This window comes from Bombus bifarius, unplaced genomic scaffold (genome assembly GCF_011952205.1).
Source record: "Bombus bifarius isolate JDL3187 unplaced genomic scaffold, Bbif_JDL3187 scf7180000008526, whole genome shotgun sequence".
NCBI lineage: Eukaryota > Metazoa > Arthropoda > Insecta > Hymenoptera > Apidae > Bombus > Bombus bifarius.
In genome coordinates, this window is record NW_022884708.1 from 108055 (window position 1) to 122370 (window position 14316).

The following is a 14316-nucleotide window of genomic DNA, read 5'->3' on the forward strand; positions in this document are numbered from 1 at the left end:
TAACTTACAAAAACATGTTCTAATAATTTATCTATATTTACATCTTTGAAAATATGATTTTGTAATATTAATTTCTGTACTTTTTTGTATGATAACTTATAAAGCATTCACCAAGATGCATTCTTGATATAATTAATCTCATTTTTCAACAGTTCAAAATCAAGTTCATCTTCATTTGAGCTAATTTCACTTCCGAAAACCACTTTTTTAGGGTTTCTAAACTATAATACTTTTGCCATGCTCGTCGAATTCGAACTAACGTTGGAGACGTTGTTTCAATACCATAGTTGAACCATAGTCTCGAAGGGATATGGGATTTTACCTCCATTTTAAAGTCTAACACTTTACACTTCTTACCAAAGAACACAAAGAGCTAAGGAACCAATTTACGAATCAATATTGCACTCTCATCAATTGGAGATATCGAAATCTAACATAAACAGGGACTATCGCTTCTCGCTCGCCACTGGAGTTGCAGCACGGAATGCTGTGGCGACTGAAAGTCGCCTCTCGAGTGCCAAAGGGTTAATGGTACCATTATCGTTGTTACTGTCAGAATGCTTTATTTTCCATGCTTTACGTTACGAATTGAACGCTTTAAAAAATTAGTTTATTGTTCATCAGCGGAAACATACTAGGTGTTTGACAACAGATGGTAGAAATTTGGGGCACTGTTTTTATAAACAAAAATAACATGTAAGTAAAGAATAAAATGATTGTGATTTGTTTTCTGGTAGCCGTTAACATTTAAAAATTGACCAAAGTATTTCTAAAATTTGATAAATCTTATACGAATGAATGCAAAGTAGCTTAGGCGATAAAGAGCATAGTAATTTTTAAGCCCAATAGCACATGCTGAGCAACTTAGCTCGTACTAGGAGACAACGATAATGAAACCGAAAGTAAGAAGGCGGAACCCACCATAAACTCAACAAAAAAAAGTATTAAATGAAAAATAATAACACAAAAGACAACCAAAGACACTAACAGCATCATAAGACTTTCGGCACAAAAGACGCGGAAATTCAACCCGCAGCCAAAATATAATCCTGTGAAGCGGTGTCAATTGATACTTTCTTTTCATAAGAATTTTCTACATTAGACTGCAATTCTTTTGAAAATTCTTTCAAAACCATTTCTTCATTTCCTACAGTAACGTCTGTTTTCTCCAAGTTTTTGTTCAAATTATTAGAAACTAAACTACCCTGATAACTCCGACTAGTAGCTTCTTTAATAGTCTCCTTTAACAGTTTTCTTAACTCGATTTCGTCAATTGTTTTTCGTAGCAATTCGATTTTTTATCGAGGCGTTGACCCTCTTCTTTTGCTTGTTGGAAAAGGTCCATGCTTCTTCGCAGTCGCGCGATTTGCTCCCGTAGTTGGTTTGTCATTTTAATACTTTGTTCGTCCCTACCAGTGCATGCTTTACCTTTCCACATCGTTTTAAATGTCGCTAACTCTTTGTCTGAGTCTTGTTCAAAGCTAGATAGTCTGCCTCTATATGTAAAATGAATCCAGCGTTTACCTTGATTTGTTAGCTTCCGTAGATGCTTCCAATTCCAAAGGCCTTCTGGTTTCGTGGATTAAGAATTCGTCGCCGAGGATGACCGTAGTCCAAGTTAGTCCTTCCCGTAGGTATGGATGTCCTTGTTTTCCAGACGAAGCGATGTTTCACAATCCTGGGGTCTAGCGTCCGTAGATGCTTTATGAATATTTTCTTCCGGTTTCGTTGATAGTTACTTCGTTGTCGCGGATGTTGGCTGGGTGTTTGAAAATTTCTACATTGACTGGAGACATGTCCGATTTGGTTGCATTTGAAACATTTCAGTTGAGTTCTTTGGTTAAGTGGCGTTCGTTCAGCTTGCTGGAAGTTTCTTGGCATTGGTTTAGGTGTTCCTTGGAATCGGTTTTTGGCTCTCTCAATTGGTTGGTTCATTATTCTTATTATTTTTTTGTTGCGTTCGATTTTCCTTATGACTAACTCCGCCTCGAAAGCTGCATCTTGTGCTTCTTGGAGATTCTTTGGTCTTGTAGTCGATGTGCGTATTTCTATTTTGGGTTTTAAATTTAGGACAAAAACTTTGGTCGCTCGTTCAGTTTCAAGATCTATGGCGACTGCTCGACGTACTGGATCGCGAATTTCGTGTTGAAGCGCGTATATCAGTTCGTTGAGGTTGTGTCGAAACCTCTTCACATAACTGTGTACCGATTGGTTAACGTTTTGTCGCGTGCGTTGCAACTTATCACGAGCTCCATTAGATGTAATATTCACGGATACAAATTTTCTGAGGCTTTCAAACAGGTCCTCGTAATTCTCGATTTCGGTGTGGCGGATACTGCGTTCCGCTTCTCCAATGATTCTTTGCGTTAGAATTAGTCGTAATAATATGCGTTTTTCTCGACATTCGGCTCGAGCTTCTCTTACCCGTTTAATAAACCCTTCTACTCCTATATCGTCTTGTCCATTGAGTATAGGGATAAAATCTAGGCAGGTTTTTGCATTGTACGTGGGGTTGTCACAACTTACTGCTCCTTCTTCACTGTCCATATCGTCCGTTTCGTTAGGTTTTACAGGTGGTCGTTTTCTCTGAACATTGCTGGCATTAGATTCGTCCGTAGTAATAAAGGAGCCTAATTCAGTAGTAGCGTCATGTCCTAAATTTATTTTAGAGATATGTTTTCCTAATAGTTCTATCTCTGCTGCACGTTTTTTGTTTTCACTATCGGCTACTCGTTGCGTTTCTTCTATACGTCGCGCAAGAAGTTCGATTTGCTCGAGTATGGCACGAGTCAACTTATCCATAGCTCTGGTTATAGAAGCGATATCAATAGTTCCGATTTTGTCTTTTCATGATGTGGACATGATTCTAATCGAGCTTACTGATTTTCTCACACGGTAATGTAAAAATGAATCCAGATTTCCAGCTTACCGTAGTAGCTATTGCCGTTGAGGAGTCTCTGGGATGTTTGCTCTCTGGTTGGTTCTAGATTCCGAATCTTATTCGTAAGCTTGCTCTGCGCTGACCGTAGTCCTCTCGTCTAGTTTCACCGCAGTGGAACGTTGAAAAATGCTGCAGGGCTTTGTAGTAGCAAAGATTCGCAGTGGTCCGCTGATCCTTCAATCTTCAATGATGCGCGTACGCCGAAATCGTGATTTCGTTTACACTGAAGCGAATGGATCCTGGCAGGATCGCCAAAATGTCACGTAATTTTTAGGGTTGGTTGGTGGAAATAAAATATAGTTGAGTCGTAACACAACAATTAACTTTGTTTTAATCAACCTTTATTGTGAATTCACCAATCACAATGTAACACGCACTGAATTAGCATAAATCATAATTCACTCCAACCACGTTATGTAAGACTTAGTTACAACAATACATTAAGTACGCGACTTATAAGGGTAGAGACCCTATAAGATATAGATATGTTGACTATTTTAAGGATACAGAATAAGTGAAGTTTTACTGACGATACTGTGTCTGAGGAAAGCTAGGGGTGAGTGTGTCTAAGGACACGGGACTATCGGATTTGTTGATGACAATTTTGGTTAAGGAAGTGAGGGCAGTAGACACCGTCTCCGATTGGATAATAGGACGGTTGGTGGACCAGGAAGGGTTTTAGCCGCCCTCGCGAGAAAGTTGCCAACAGAACATACCAGATGTGGAGAAAACCAACTTTCTAAGCTAACACGTGGTAGACAATAAACGTAAAGGGAAATTTAAGACAGGAAATACTCGCTTGGTCCGAAGGACCTTAACTATAAAAATGCCAAGGCTCCAGGTGGACACTTAAGACTATTGAGGGTGCGTGCCAAGGATATGCAGACATCTGGGTGCCATCCTGTCCGTGGTGTGTGGCCTGGTCTCTGATGTGAATTGATGTTACAAGAGCCTGGTCGCGATTCCTGGGCCATCATCAAGCTAGTTAATTCAAATGAATAACTAGTCGTGAGGCTATGAGGCTAGTATTCGGGTAGAGGTTGGGAGCGTAGGATTTTTTTCTTTACTTTCTTTTCACTTTCGACGGATGGGCGACACGTGTTGTTTTACGAACTTACGGAGCACTACACGTACGTATGCACGCTTCGGCACTCAACAGCGAATTGACAAACATATTCCAGTATTCTTTGTAGAATCGTCAACACGAGCGAACGGTTCGAACTATTCCACGCATTTATTACCATCCTAAGTAAACGCGACATCAAGGATAAATCGAAATGCATTTTTATAAATAATAAATTATATTCCCTTGAAATTCGTTTACGATAGACAGAATTTACTGTAGTGGTACCGACAGTTTTCGTGAAAGAAACCTCCAATAATTGCAGAAAAAAACTCGGCAACTGCATGATCGTTATTCCCCCCTTTGGGGGAAGGGGGAAATTGTCCTCGACGCACGATGATGAGTATCGAGTGATGTCGATATTTTTCTAACTTAATTGCTAAATTTCATGTGGATGGCTACGCCCAGCGGGATACCATCTTCGAGTTTGACTGTTTTATTTCTTTAGTGAGGTCAGTAGGGTGTTTTTTTTAGTCTCCTTTCTATGAGAGTTTTGCTCGTTTCAGCAGCCAGCTGGTTTGGATTTGTTGCCGTTCTTTCCTTGTATTTTTTTGCGTACCTGCCGATTTCTTCTTTGACCGTTGGTATTTCTAAGTCCTTGCGTATATCCTCGTTTCTGACATACCATGGAGCGTTGACTATTGTTCTGAGTACTGTCGATTGTAGCGACTCTAATTTATTTATGTGGCTCATTGTTGCTATCTCTCATAGTGGTAAAGTTAATATCATCAATGTATTGAATTTGAATAACTATGAGACGACGATAATGTCACAGACGAAATCCGACTAAACAAAGCGATAAGATATCGAAATTCCAAGCGCCTTAGCATGAGTGACCATCGGCATAACATCCGGTCACTCTATCCGTTCTCCGAAATATATGATCGAAGCCTTTTCCCACTCCCACAAATAAAAGAATTTAAATACTCCCCCTAAAATCATCCAAGTCAGTCTTGAACAGTCACGCCTAGAGCTCGGAAGTAAACCAAGTAAGTATTGTAAACCAGAAGAAAGATAAAGTTTCTTTTTTTCTTAAATTTCTTTTTATTTTACGTAACAATAACGCCCGCATAAAGTAATCACAAATTACTTATAAAAATAATTACAAATTTAATAAAAAATAATAACAAAGATCTATACTGAAGTAAAATTTTTGAAAACAAGCTGTAGTTTTGCATATGCCATTGTGAACAAAGTATTTGTCACGTAATAAATGACGAGGTAATATATATAATATAAAAAAAAGGCGATTGAACAATAGCCCGTTCGTATACTTTATTCATAAGGCGAAGTTACGCTTCAATAGCAAAATACAGACTGACTTACTGACTAAAGGACTGGGATCTTTACCTCCTCACTATGATTCACATATCTCGCGGGTGGGAATCCGGCTACTGTTTATTCTCACTGCTATCGCATGACCAGGTGTTATATGCATATCCTGAAGTCGGCGGATTCCTGGCTTCTGGGCAACGTTACATATTCGCAGAAGCTGTTTATTTAGATTCGTAAAATGTGATAGAAAGATAAAGAGAATGATAGCCGATGAATATAAACAAACAGATCGCTAAACAATGAACAAAGCGGCCAACGAGTCGGCTATGGTTACACTTGTGATTTGTGCCTTTGTCACAGATGCACACATATAGGTCGGATCCAATGAGCTAGTAATGACAGTTTTTTGCAAATATTTTGGATAGGAATTAGGGTTAAGCGGTAATTACGTGAATACCACAAATGTGTTTAGAATAATGGCCTCGACAGCAGGCCTCAAAATCCATGAAAATCCGCGATAAAGGCAAATTTCTAAATAATTAATATGAATTTTACTCATTAATAAAACTAAGATGGATAGAAATCGTTGATTACAAATTAGTCATGATGTCAAATCTTGTCTGCAATTAATTTGTTCTTCTGTATTTACCGTCTTTATAAACGAATACATATACAAAACAGACACATTACGTCAAAAATATTATTCGCAGCCTATCAACTACTGAAATTACTATTAAAATGAAATTTAGGTTTTGTTATAACAAAAACATTATCATCAAGAAAGCAAATTTAATGTTAAACTTAAATATCATACCACTGATTCATTAACATTCAAAAGGAAAGATATTCTTTTCTTCTCTAAAAAACAATAATAAACAATTAATTCCTCTTTCAGACGCAACTAAATTTAATTACTACGCAATTCTGTTATTTTCATATTTGTCTATTTCGGCATGAACTTTTTTGTGGTACTGTATCATGAAGCTCTTGTAACAAAACAGGACAGATCTCTAACTTTGTAGGTTCTTGTATATGCTAGCGTGAAAACGTTCAACACTTGGCCGCTGTTGGCAGCACTAGTCCGGGAACAACCGGAACCATAAGCATCAGCGCTCTCATTTCCTCTTTGATATAATTTCGTCTAATACACAGATTAATTAAATAAATGTGTGTACATTTTTACAGAAATTTTAAATTTTGATAAAGATTATTAATGAGTTAAGACGGTTAAATGAATTATACAACTTTTAGAGTAAAAAATAACGGTATGTGTCTATCAAAAGTTTTTGTTAAAGTATAATTAACATATAATCACGTACGAACTTTTTTCTTTATTAAGATATAATTTTAATTATGTTATTTATATTGTTTTTAGTTATTTGATATATAGTTTGTCGAGATATAAGTATTGAATACATTCAAATAATTACAGAATTTTGAAATTGACTATTGTATCAATTGTCTATTGTGCATTATGACGACGCGACAGTATCTACTTACATATGTATATTTGCACGGGTGGGGAAAATATGCTTACGTTTTCTGACAACAGATGACATAACCTAACCTATGCACCTGCGTATAGTTATGTATTAATATCCCCACTACTTAATAAATAAATGAATACAGCTAGCAAGTTACCACGGAAAATTTACGTTAAAAGACTTGACGTCTTCTTCAGACTTTTTCGTTACAAATCTGAGGTATGATAACATTATTCGTTTTTTACTTTTTCTTTTCCTATGTATCATCTCATATTATACAATAAGGTTAATATTACTTCTTATTGAGTTACATATATTCATAATGTTATGAATTTATTTATAAAAATTATATAAATAAAAATTTCTAGTGCTAACATCGTATCCTAAATTTTTCATTTAGTGTAAAATCATAATGTTACATATATGCTTATGGTTTTAGCTTACATGATTTTGCACATTTATCCTTCCTATTTGTTATAATTTTGTTATGTTATATATGTACTATTTACAATATTTATACTTCAAGTTGAATTTCGACAAAAATACTTTATTAAAATATTAAAATAATGATACAAATATAAAATTATAACATTCTGCATAACATTTTTAAATAATGATCTTAATTGTTAGAACTTTCCAAATAATTTCTAATTTGTATGTCATAAATACTATAAAAATTAAGTAACCCATAATTCATATTAGGAAGCCTTTTTTTATTTTATTGAATAACTATAAGTAATTTAAACAAATAAAAAATTTTAACAAATTTTTTCTTAAGAAAAAAGAAAATACAATTTTTAATAAGTTAGGATTCTTAAATTATATCATTAAGTGTTTCAAATCATTTTTGAAAATTTGGATAATATAAATGGAACATAGATATCATCTCATTGTAAAAACACCTAACTAAATCAAAAAATTAAATCCATTTAAATAGGAAAACAATGTGATTTTATTATTGCAGACAAATATACAAATAAATTTAAAAGTTATTCAAGAAGATACTCACTGAAAAAATTATGCACGTTCTAAATCTATATATTACATTCATGAAACCTTTATTCTTAAAAGAGAATCTAGTTTAAGTAACATAATGTTTAGAATATTACTCAATACAATAAGCATTCAACAAAGAGTAGTTCTAACTTTAGTACATTTTTTTAAAAAATATTTAATAAATTATAAAATATTTTAAATATTTTAAAGATTTATTATTAAATTTGGAACTTGATTTTGAAGTCATATTTTGCAGCTTTTATTTAATGTAAAAAGTTTACTATGTATTTAATAATAGATGCAAATTATTACATAAGATGTTTATTGCATCATGATAATGTTATACATATATTATAAAGATTGATTCTAATATTATGTTCATATAACATCCTGAATATATGATAAAATTTAAAATTGTCTAATATTGGTTAATATTAATATGAAAATAGTATATACATTAAAAATACGAAAATAGGATCATTATATAAATAATCTGTGCAATTTGATGTTCTATATACTTACAGAATGAAATATTTCTAAATAATTGGTTATTGTAATTTATAAAGAGCATTATTAATATTGTGTAATATTGTATATAAATGTATACAGATTTTAAACATTTTTATCAATTTTTTATTCAATTTTGAAATTGTATGAATTCAATTCTAAGTTAATGTATGAATTAATTTTTCCAATTAATTGATATATATTAAGTGTTATGTATAATATGTAACAAGAAGATGTCAAGAACTGCAAAGTCTCGTATGAGTTTTGTATTCATATTGTATGTGCATTTGATGCTTTAGGTTGATGGTAAAATAGCTCCAAAAGAATTTGAATGTGTAGCCCTTTATCTCCCAGAGAATTTGTAAGAATATGCAGGAGTAATATAATAAATAAAAAAAATAAATAAATAAAAATAATTAAAAATTTATCAAAATAAACTGTAAAAATTTTAAATTAAAATAACATAACATTAGTATTAAAAGGATTTTATAAAGTAAGATATAAAAAGAACTTATTAATTTCCTGAAAACAGTGGGCCATGTACTCAAATCCATTTAGAGCTGTTTTACCAGTAACCTGAAGCATTGAATGTATACACGTCCAACTCATTTAAAATTTCACAGTTCTTGCCATTTCCTTATAATATAAAATCAGTGAAGTAATTAAGATATAATCCTATGGAAAGATTTAAGAAAGCAGTAAAAGATAGCTTTGAAAATTTACCAATTTAAATAATTAAAATTTTCCCTTATGCACTTCCTCAAAAAGAAATTTCTTTCTTGTACACAACATATTACTTGGAACTTATAAAGGCTGTTTTATAATAAGTAGGCAATATTTAAGGGAAGGATTTGGCGCTTAAAAACAATAAAAATGTTTGTATCAACATATGTTCTATTTGGATTTGTTTATACAATATAGTATAATTTGATTATCTTTATAGAAGATGCTCAAAATGATTTTTTTTGTATTTCAATACATGCATGGAGATGTCTTGCTATCTATATATTTACACAAATTTTTTTTATTCATTAATATCTGGTTCTATCCTTAATCTTTTACATTATGTAGTAGTCATCCCCAAAATTGGTGCATATCATATAATTAAATCATATATTTTATTTAATTAAAAAATAATAGAATCAATATTTGCAATGACTTTTAATAATATATCTTATAACATGCTATTTAGTCCACCCTGTATATTTAAACATTTAGATTAATTTACATGATTTAGAAATGTTTTCTAATATAAAGGAAAGTTAAATTATCTATATGTATTTTAATAGTTTTAATAATTGGTTTAGTTTGATAATTAATATTATATATTTAATACATTCTTCAATTTCAAAATTGATTTATACATACAATATATTTATTATTTTTTACTTGACCATCCTTTACAAGATAAATTTCAGAAAGCACTCAAACAAATATTTGTTTATTTTTAATGAGGAGCTCTTATGCTGACTTCCATGTCCTCAACTTCAGCAACTTATGGGAAATGAGTATCCTTTAAAAAAAATATACCGCTTTTTAATCTCTGTGGGATCTATAGTTTTAAAAATTCTTTTTCATCCCACACCTATATCATAAAAGAAGTATACTGTCCAAATTTTGCTCTTCTAAGTACAGCTAAGTACAGGTTTGGAATGAGCATTGATGAGTGAATCAGTAACTTTTACATTATATAATATAATATATATAGATTTATTTTAATAGAATACATATATGTATAATGTTAGAAAACATTATAATGTAAATATTAGAAATTTATTATTATTATATTATTGGTAAAAATAACTTTTTAATAATATGAAGAAGTATATATTAAATTAGTAAACTTATATTTTTTTACTTATTTATAATTTCTTATTATTTAGTTATTAGACTGCGGATATTCACGTAAAAACATGTTTTTACGAACACATAAAAATGGAACATGAAAAGAAGTACTTTTGATCCTTTTAATATTAGAAGAAATACTTTATTCTGAATTCCTTTTATATTTTTGAATATTTTATGTATTCTATAGATTTTTGCATATTTAAATTTTTCATAAATGTATAAACATCCGCATAGTCTAATCATTATCAATTATTGCAATACTATAGGATCTTAATTACTTTATTGGTAAAATATTCATAAATTATTGTAAATTGATTATTAGTAAGAAAATAATCAGTTAATTAATAAAAGAAAAAGAATCATAGAGTATTAATAAAAAATGAAAATTAATTGTGAATATATTCAAATTTTAATAATGTAAAAGTAATTATATAAGAATTTTGAAGGTTAGTAATTAAAACATAGCTTTGTTGTTTTTTCAGCATCATTACTATGATATTGTTCCATTTTTACCCTTTCGTATGTCCGGACTAGCTGCAAAGCAAGTATTTTTGAGAAATTTTTGTAAAAACATACTAACTTCTGAGAGACTATCTTGCTACAATTTGGTGGGAACAATGGCAAATTCAGCTGCACAACAGAAATTAAATCAGGCATCAATGGAACCATTCTTGGAAACATATTATACTTCTAGTAATAATTATGAAATCCCATTAAATTTTTTACCAGAAAATTTAACATGTGAAAGTAACATGCAAACAGTTCTTGGAACAAATGCATGTGTTGAAACTCCAATGTTTTTAATGGATAAGTACATGTCTGATAAACAGAAGTATAAAGCAATGAGACAATGGATACGTTTTAAGAAAGGTAAGAAGTAGTATTAATATCACAGAAACAAATATTTGATATTCATTATATAAATTTTTCCAGAGAAGCTGACCTCTAATTCTGAAGAATCTTTTATTCTGAGAGTATTATCCTTCAACATTTTGGCACAATATCTATTGGAAACATATCCATTTTTGTACAAGGCTCATGACAAACAGGCACTGTCTTGGAAGATTAGGAGGCAGCTTCTCTTACAAGAGATTTTAGGAGCACAAGCTAACGTTAGTTTTTTAAAGTAATTTTGTGTATATATTTCTATATAATATTAGAAGCACAGATGAGGTACAGGGTATCCACCTTGCTATTGTAGTAATCCTGCTATCAAGCAGTGAAGGCCCACACCGATTTTGATGTCACTTCCAATTTTAGCAGTCCAATATAGAATCAAATTGTAACATCAATAGCAGTTAAAATTGATAGTAACTGTATCTACGAAATTTTAAATAGGGTAGTTACAAACGTTTGCAATGAGATACCAGAAACTATTAAATGATATAATCTTTTTTCCTCTATTCAGGAAAGTTGAAACTTTTTATTAATTAATTACTTCTTAATGTGCAAAAAGTTACTTCTATTATTTAGTTTGCAAATTGAAAATAAACTTTTATTTTGCAGTTTTTTAAATAAAACATTATTGAAAATCTGAAAAATATCATTGTAGTATTTAAAATTTATTTTATATATAACATGGATCAATTTGTCATCGACATCATACATCCGGTATAATGACTTTTTTTTTAATTATTTTGTTGTGACGTATATATAATAATAGAAATAATAAAAACGGGCAATCGGACTCCAATGACCCTGGAAAAAAATAGTATACTGTCCTAGTTTATAGCATGGCTTACTCTGTCTTATGTAGTAGAGATAGATCTTTAAAGCATTAGGCTTTATTGGCGCTATGAACGTTATCGTTGTAGTATTTGTTGTGCTACACATTTTTCCGACTTTGCGACCACTGGTAACTCTTGTCTGAAATTATATTTGCCAAATCGATTCATCTATTGACAATAACTTTTGAACCAATGGATTCCTAAAGTCTAAACCGTTATATTTCGTCTCTATTTATTGAATAGAAGAAGTTCAAAAAATCGGAGAATAGAAGAAGTTTAAAAAAAGGTGGTATGAACAGCATTTTATTTTTTTTTAGAGATCATTGAGATTCGACTGATCATTTTTATTATTTCGCTCGTTATATACGCGTCAGAACAAGATAATTAAAAAAAGTTTCATCAAAATCAAAGAGGATGTCACACCGCTAGGTTTATCGCATTCTGATATTTATTATATAAGATATAAATTTGTGATACATAACATGTCGGAATGGTATCTTACTTTATGTTCTAACTCAGGTAGAAGGTTCCAGTTTCGATCGAGTAAACTTTATGAGAGGTGTGATTGACTATCTGTAACCCCACAATCAATTCCGCATAAACTGCAGCGTTGTATGTGAATTCATGCATAAAATGATATTTAATGATTCATTTTGATATTAATTGCGGTAATTATTTATAAAGCAGACGATGTCACGGATTTCAAAGACATTAAAATATGTTGTCAAGGTTAAAGGTCATTTTGAACAATTTTTGCTTATACATGTTTTCCCGTTTTTCGGTTTTGGTTTCCGGAATATTCGAAAAAAGCTTTAGTTCAATTTACGTTACTTATGATTGCACTTCATTCTGGCATAGATGGACGTCTCACGGCTCACGGTGTCTGTACTTTTATATAACTCAATCTAACTCATTTTTAATGACTATTTTCGATCATTTTCAGAAAAAGAAAAATCAATGGGTTAGGTTTGAGTTAGATAATTATTCGGCCGCCCACGCTGTAAAATAAAGTAAAGTAATGAATAATAAGACAAATAGAAATGAATTGCTTAATATGATATTAAGCAATATGGTTTATATTGTGGAATACCACAGACTAATAACATACATATTGTAGACAGCAAAATACAGTATACAGCATTAAATATATTTTTACAAATATCTCGGAAACTAAAGTCGAGTGACAAGTAACATTTAGAGGGCGAAGTTGTTCGGGATGTTAACCATGACAACATATTTTAAACTTATTGAACTTGGTGAAATCATTTGCTTTGTAGCAGTTACCTTAATTCCTAAATCAATTAGGGGCGGGAGAAGTTTAGATCTTATGAAGTGTATCTAATATATCCAGTACATATACTGGAAAGCTTTTCCTATTCAAATTTTTTCATTATAGAAATCGTGAGTTTATATGTATTCGATAGTAGATAGTCTCGGTAGATAAACATTGATGTATAGAAAATATTCGAACATCGACTGCATAAAATTTGTTTATTTTTAATTTTAAGTCGCTCCTTTTAGTTTGTCGATGATAAATGATCCTCAGTTATATTACATGGTATCAAAGGTATCTACCGATGAGTAGCTTTTAGCAATGTTTCACTTGGAAAATTATAAAATAAAGATGTACTTGCAGTGAATCAAAGAAGTATTGGCACTTAAATATTTTTCTTAATTACCTTTGCACGTCAAAGTGATATATGAAATTTGTCTTTTAGTGTCTTTTAATGTGAAGAAGTAGCTTATTTTTATCAAGCTCTTAATAATCTAATTTAAGGAAATACAGGAAGAAGAATGAAAATTTCATAGCCAAAATAACACTTGTGAGTTTAGACAGAAAATATACTAGTGTATTTTTTGGAATTTCTTTCTTTTATACATTTTAAATATGATTGTAAGAATGCAAATGTAAACAGTGAATCTTATGTATGCAATTAATCTCGATGTATGTAATTTATCTCCGCATCCGTGTGAAATGAAATTTTATTTCTGCACAGATGCGGTGAAAGTTCTCGAAAAATTACTAAAATGTATGAAAACTAATGAAATTAATGTAATTTCAACTTCTGAATAATTAGAAACATCATAAAGCACTTAGAGTAAGAAAGCAGTTGTGATAAGAAACGTTCTGTATTCTGCAAAAAAACAATAGGATAGTCACTAATTGTGCGTCTAAACGTGGTTTAATAACACATACATGATTTAAATTCCAGTGTAGTTAGGATTTGGCATCGGTAGTATTGTGCGGCCCGATGGGTTTAAACTTGTAATACGAGTACAACAATCGCGTATTCGTATACATTGCACTATTAGAAATGTAGATAAACTTGTTGAATTGCACAGTATCAGCAACAAAAAAATTGTAACATAATATCAAAATGTGGTCACATGAAATTGTCCTCAAATGTGTTTTAA

General features: G+C 31.3%; 1 protein-coding gene and 1 long non-coding RNA gene across 2 annotated transcripts in view; one reads left to right on the top strand and one right to left on the bottom strand.

The window, feature by feature from the left end:
* Positions 1–5314: 5314 nt before the first annotated feature.
* LOC117213220 lies at positions 5315–6943 on the bottom strand. The gene is made up of 2 exons (XR_004488606.1): positions 6840–6943; positions 5315–6480 (listed from the first exon to the last, which is right to left on the bottom strand). It is a non-coding gene; the product is annotated as an uncharacterized LOC117213220 (long non-coding RNA).
* Positions 6944–6958: 15 nt separating this feature from the next.
* LOC117213217 (protein angel) overlaps positions 6959–14316 on the top strand; it is a 31206-nt gene continuing 23848 nt past the window's right edge. Inside the window, exons 1-3 of the mRNA XM_033458586.1 lie at positions 6959–7042; positions 10657–11044; positions 11108–11286. Coding sequence (XP_033314477.1) covers positions 6959–7042; positions 10657–11044; positions 11108–11286 — 651 coding nt within the window. The remainder of the gene's footprint in view (positions 7043–10656; positions 11045–11107; positions 11287–14316) is intronic.